Raw genomic sequence first — 6,086 nt, 5'->3', positions numbered from 1 at the left:
AAAAGAGGGTGTAGGTTGACTTTATAGGATACTGGAAAGAAAAAATCCCATTTAACTTAAAATGATGAGAATTGTATGTGATTGATTTGCTATGAATGTACATTATTGTGCGAAATTCAGAAGTTCAAATGAGCCTAAAATCCAGTAAACTTTAGGCCTTTCGAAGTATTTGTTTTGTAAAGCAAATGCAGTGCATGTGTGATTAGTGGTGGTAAGTCATGCGCGTTTTCAAATTTGCCTTTCTTTACTGCCAAATAAGCGTAGAAACGACATCTTATGTACATTAGAACTGGTGGCTGTTGAATGATCTACATTCATTTCTACATCCTGAAGTTATCATCTCATAACGCATATCAGAAAAATAGCTCTATCTAATTTCTTCAATCGCAACGCAATTGGCACCTGAGATTGATAGCCATCTCCCGGAAGTAATGCATACACTTGGTAACACAATTGCCGGTTATGCTGCTGCATTCATTTTACATTATTGGTACAGACATGAATAGCAGGAAAATGTAGATGAGATAAACATCTTGAATCAACAATCTTCATCCTCATTGTTTGGCCTTCCATACACCACAGAAAAGTAGTGGCTAACTGTTGTCAAAGTAAGACCAGGGAACCTGTGAAGTTTTCCTGGCCGTGGATCAATCTTAACAAATGGCCATCTCATGATTTCTGCAGCTTCACACTCTTCCCATCCATCTCCAAATACACAAAAGCGAACATTAGGACGGTTGAAACGCTCCTTGATCCATCGGAAACATTGAATTTTCCCCACTTCCCATGAGCTATAAACTGAAATGCAACATACATAATTAACATGGATCAGGATTAAACTCTGGTTACTGAAATGACTATTAGTTTAGGCTTTCAAAAATGTTCATTATAACATGATTGTTAGCTTTGAGTTTTGGGAAAGATGGCATGAAAAAATCAAATTATGTGAGTTCACAGTAGCCAGAAGAGATAAATTACTCACCATTTCCATGGCTTATCAAGCTGTCCAGACGAAAGAGCAGGCATTTCACAAGTGAGGGAATTAACGATCCAGAGGTCACTAAAACATTAACATGCTTTACATTAGTTGAGTTATAGCTGGTATTAGAAGAAGCAATTGAAGAAACTGCATCTTCATCTTCACCCGAACACTCCTTCAAAAAGGTTTGTGCTACAATATATTAAACATGAAAGATATAAGTAATACAGGTTGTGAACAAAAGATAATATCATTGAAGCATCAAAACATACCTGATGAAAGCCACCTATCAGTGTATTCATCAGTTTTATCATACAATTCATCCCAGTGTTTTATTGTCTCTTGATCTAAAATATTCTGTAAACCCTGAAACCAAACAAGAAAAGGTTAAGTTTATCCTTATGTTAAGCTACCAATGGAAAAGCTAACAAATAAAGTAAGCAACAACTTATTTGGTAACACTCCAACTTCATGTCTCTAACTCAGATTCTCATTTCATGATGTCTACAAAGCTTCAGTCACTAGAAAAAAAAAGCAGCATCTCTCACCGATAAACTAAAAACTCATTAAGTTGTTTCTAAACAATAACCCAGTTTTACATTATGAGCATTGATTTGTTGAAACTTGAAAGCCTGTTTCTATTACATTTTACAACTATTGATCTGCTAGCATAGGAATGTAAATATTTATTAACAAAAAAGTTGCAGTACGCAGGTGCCTATAGTTGTGTAGCCTTGTCGTTTGTCTTCAATATTAATCCACAAGTTTTTAAAGATGAAGCACTCAGCTTGCTACATCTTATTATTTGACATTTTACTATTTTTAATAGAAGATAAAAAGGAGCGCAAAGTTCAACAAACCCTATATTTGATTTTGATGTGTTTAACAACAAAATATAAAATATGATTTTATAAGCATCAAGTCTCGACAAATGCAAGTGTTTCATTTGGCCAACAGACGCATAAGCTTCTTGCTTATATAGTTTTGTCTGGCCAAACAGATGCACAACATTTTGCCTATATACTTCGTTTGACAAGTTTTTGCTTGGACAGACAATAAGTACACATAGTCTATAGCATACATAATACATGTCTTATTCTATGCTTGCAGAGAATGTAGTCTCTGTGTCTTACTCACATTAAAGAGTCTACATAAAATATCTCGTAAAGAATGCACCTAAAGCTACTTCACGCAAACGAATTTCCTGAAAAGGCGAAATATCAGTCGTGCAAAGGCAATCAGCCGCGTCAGACTCTATGCTTCACTCAAGTTTGGGAAGAAGCCACTTGACCTAAGCCTAATAATTCATGTTGTGCATCAAAAAGTAGCATAGAGAAATTATATGCATTTCATGTTGCATGAAGAGCATTTAATTCATCTAAGAGTTTGACATGGATATGCGCAAGATCTCACAACGACTCTTAAAGGATTAGCAACGACTCTTTTCTTCTCAACATCTCTATAAAGAAGACTTCTTTGAAGAAAGGTTGACAACATTGACAAAACTCTTATAACAAGAACGATAACAAAGCTCTTGTAATCTTTAACAATCCTTAAGTTTTCAGTTTGTGATCAAGAACTCTATTATATTCATTTAAAAATATAAAAGAGTGTTTATCATCTTGTGTTCATCTTAGGATGTTATCCTCTTTTAGTTAACAAATATGTGATTGTTTAGATCATACCTTTGTGTAAACAAAGTATTTGGTCAAGAGTGACTAGGTCCAAAGAATACTCAATGATGTTTAACCAGGAGTGGTTGTGTGTCCAAAGAATACTCAAATGTTTAACTAGGAGTGACTGTGTTTCAAAAGAATACTCGGTCTTAGCCAGGAGTGGTTGTGTCCTACAAAATACTTGATTTAGCCAGAAGTGGTTGTGTTCCAAAGAATATTTGTTCTTAGCCAAGAGTGGCAGCAGTCCAAATAATACTTCGTGTTTAGCTAGGACGGGTGGGGTCCAAAGAATACTCACCTTGTATCTTGTAGCATTAGCTTGCCAGTAGAACTTGATAATGTTGATCAAGAACTGGACGTAGTTTAGATTTTCAAACGAACTAGTATAAAAATACCTTGTGATCTCTTTCAACTCTTATCTTTTTAAAAGCATGTTATTTATCTTAAACTAATCAAAGAAGGAGGGTTTTACTTAAACGAGTTTTAGAAAGATTTTGAAAGTACGTTTGTCAACTTGAAGTTGCATATGATGATCATCATAAGACACTATTCTTACAGAATCTATTTGACATTGCATCTGTCAAATCAAAACTTCGTCTAAATGTTGTGATCAAATGTTGATTTGCGAAAATTTTCGGAAGAGTTAAATACACAATTTAACCCTCTCTTGTGTATTTTTTGTTTTCACATGTCCTGATATATTGACAACTAAAACCACTTTACAACTATAATATTTTAAATGAAAAAAAATTATTGTGGTATTTTCTTTCCACTCACAATACATTACCATGAACTTTGCATATTAAAAAAATTGTCTCTCACGGGTTGTCAAGTGGTGCCCAGTTGCCAGGATATAATTTTCCAACATAAAATGTGAGATTGGGACTACAACAATACATAAATATGTCATCATAGACACAAATTTATGGAAACAGGGTTAATTATCAATGGCCAATCTATTCTATATCTAAAACACAAACTATGGAATATTGGGAAAGTAATAGGTACACATACAATCCAAAATCCGGCGATAAATAAGTAATGATAAAAGAGCAAGTCAGATGAAAGTTTTACAACTGACTTTCAGAATAATCATCACAAAAATCAGAAAATATCTAACTGAAAAACTGATAGAAACAAGATATACTGAATAATAGTAATTCAGAAATTAGGGAGCAAAGCTCTTTACAGATGAGTAAAAATCCTCTGATAAACAGAATACTCAACAAAAAGAAAGGACATGTCATTGTCACTATCACTTTGAATAAGTTTTTTCTATAAGCACTTAGAAGAAAATATGAAGGTAAAATGAATTGAGTTTCTTCTATAAACTAAAATTAACTTATCATTTCAAACTTTAGAGAAATTAGAGAGAGATCTAGTAAAAAGGTTAAAGTTTATGAGTTGATTTAACTTAAAAGAAAAACTCAATTTATTTTACCTTCTTGTTTTCTTCTCTTATATATGTTCATAGAGAAGTTCATCCGAACAGAACCTATATAGCATACCCAACCCACCTACCAAACAGACACAACAAGACCTTAAACTATCTTCTGTCCAACCCTTCTCTCTCCCTCCCTTCCTCCAACTAATCCTGATTCCGGAATCTCCTCCTTCCCCCACCACAAGCTACCCATCACAATTCGCTAATGAACCTTTTTCCTATCTGCTAACTGAATTTTCAATTTCTTTACCCTTACTGTTATTTTTCTTTTTCCTCTCATAAACATCAGGCCCGTGCTACCATTGGCCCCCTCCTGTTTACCCTCCTCCTTTATCACAAGCCAATGGCCTATCAAAACCTTTTATGTTAAATGTAAGACTAGCAAAATTGCTCCACAAACTGTTTTATAACTTTTATTTTAACATGTATTTTAACATGTATGCACTTTGAGACAAGTTTCATAAGGTTCAAAAACTCATTACAATTATGCATTTATAGACAACAGAAAACTATAACATACCCGTATAAAAAGAGAACTCAATCAATCTCTCTTTAATCTTATAAGTAATTTATAATGTGTTGTGGAAACTATTATTTATAGACAAGGAACATAAAATCAAAACAAAGCTATGGCTTCATAACTGAACCATTTCATCATGAAGAAAATGATAACTGAAAATACAAAGGAAAATATTGTCATAGATACATACATAATCAATAATATACATTATCATCAATAATATACATTAACTTCAAGAAGCATCACTAAATATGCAACAATATTATAACACAAAATTCCGTACAATAGTACTGAGTTTCAAAAGTTAAATACAGAAATAATAATGCTCCAGAAGTTTAACCTGTAAGTACTTTTGGGCAATGACTCGATGCCTATATGCAAGTTTTTTTTTGTTGGCATCATCATGAGGGGAACCTAATTCATCTTGGTTGAAGTCATAATCAGATAAGTCCCTCCCATCATCATATTGGGCCAGAGCATCAAGAAATGGCTTATTGTAATTTTCAATCTGCAGCATAGAAACCCCAAATCAATCAATGACATTCCACAAGCAAAACAATCCATGGAATTTCAACATATAACCCAAATTTTACTTGTTCATAGAAGAAATAATCATCACATATTTGTAAAATGAGATTTTCCCACATCCTCCCCATTTCAACTCCCTTCTGCGCATCCTTCAGACCGTTAAAAGCCTCTGCATATGATGATTTCAGCAAGGAGTTGAGTAGTACAAGCGTCTCATCCATGTCCCAAACATAGACATCCAACCTTGGAGGGACACTTTCCGGTGTCTCTGGCTCAGGCATGCCAGCTGCATCAGCCATTGTTAACGAACTCACCTCACCGTCACAGTCACGGCCACAGCGCACTGCAGCAAAAGTTCAATTTCTAAGTATTCATTGCAGCAAGTTACTTAACACTTTTATCACCGCATGTTGAGATCATCTTCAACACGGAAGATTGAAATGCATCAGTAATTAAATGAATTACCACTCAGAATATCAGGATTTAGAACAAATAAAAATAAATTCAACCTTGCTCACACTCATTCAGTTGTTGAACAAACTTAAGTAACCACATTTGAAATTAATTGAATAGGTTTAAAATGAACGAAAGTTTAAAAAATAACAAAAATAGAGAGATAATGCGAATTTGTGATGAATTCAGAAGTCAAAATTACTAGGATGAACATACTATATTATTAATTAGAATAGACACGATCGGTAAGATTGGAATCAGCTAGCAAATTTTATAAGCAAACAACAAAAACAGGTATAAAAAATATGTGAATGGAGAGAAATAGGTGGCAACAAATAAGGTTGTTTACTTTAGGTTAAGATTGCAGAGGGTATAGGTACGAGGAGGAGGACCATGAAGTTGCGATGTTAAACTGAGTGAAACCATCAAAGTTCAAGAATCTAGCACAACTACGAACTTTTTCCTTTACTTTTTTGAGCTTCCACA

At 34.0% G+C, this 6,086-nt stretch overlaps 1 protein-coding gene across 2 annotated transcripts; it reads right to left on the bottom strand.

Moving 5' to 3' along the window:
• Window positions 1–225: 225 nt before the first annotated feature.
• Window positions 226–6,086, bottom strand: LOC137808176 (eyes absent homolog). 2 transcript variants are annotated; one of them, XM_068609153.1, is made up of 6 exons: window positions 5,950–6,086; window positions 5,213–5,490; window positions 4,960–5,127; window positions 1,252–1,345; window positions 983–1,171; window positions 226–798 (listed from the first exon to the last, which is right to left on the bottom strand). In XM_068609153.1, coding segments are annotated over exons 1-6 (990 nt in total). In that variant the 5' UTR covers window positions 5,951–6,086; the 3' UTR covers window positions 226–538. The 2 variants fall into 2 exon arrangements, with proteins under 2 accessions (XP_068465254.1, XP_068465255.1); XM_068609154.1 differs by having other exon boundaries at window positions 5,817–5,978.

This window comes from Phaseolus vulgaris, chromosome 3, assembly GCF_000499845.2.
Source record: "Phaseolus vulgaris cultivar G19833 chromosome 3, P. vulgaris v2.0, whole genome shotgun sequence".
Taxonomy (NCBI): Eukaryota; Viridiplantae; Streptophyta; class Magnoliopsida; order Fabales; family Fabaceae; genus Phaseolus; species Phaseolus vulgaris.
The sequence above is the reverse complement of the archived record's forward strand: the minus strand, read 5'-3'. Positions and strand labels throughout refer to the sequence as shown.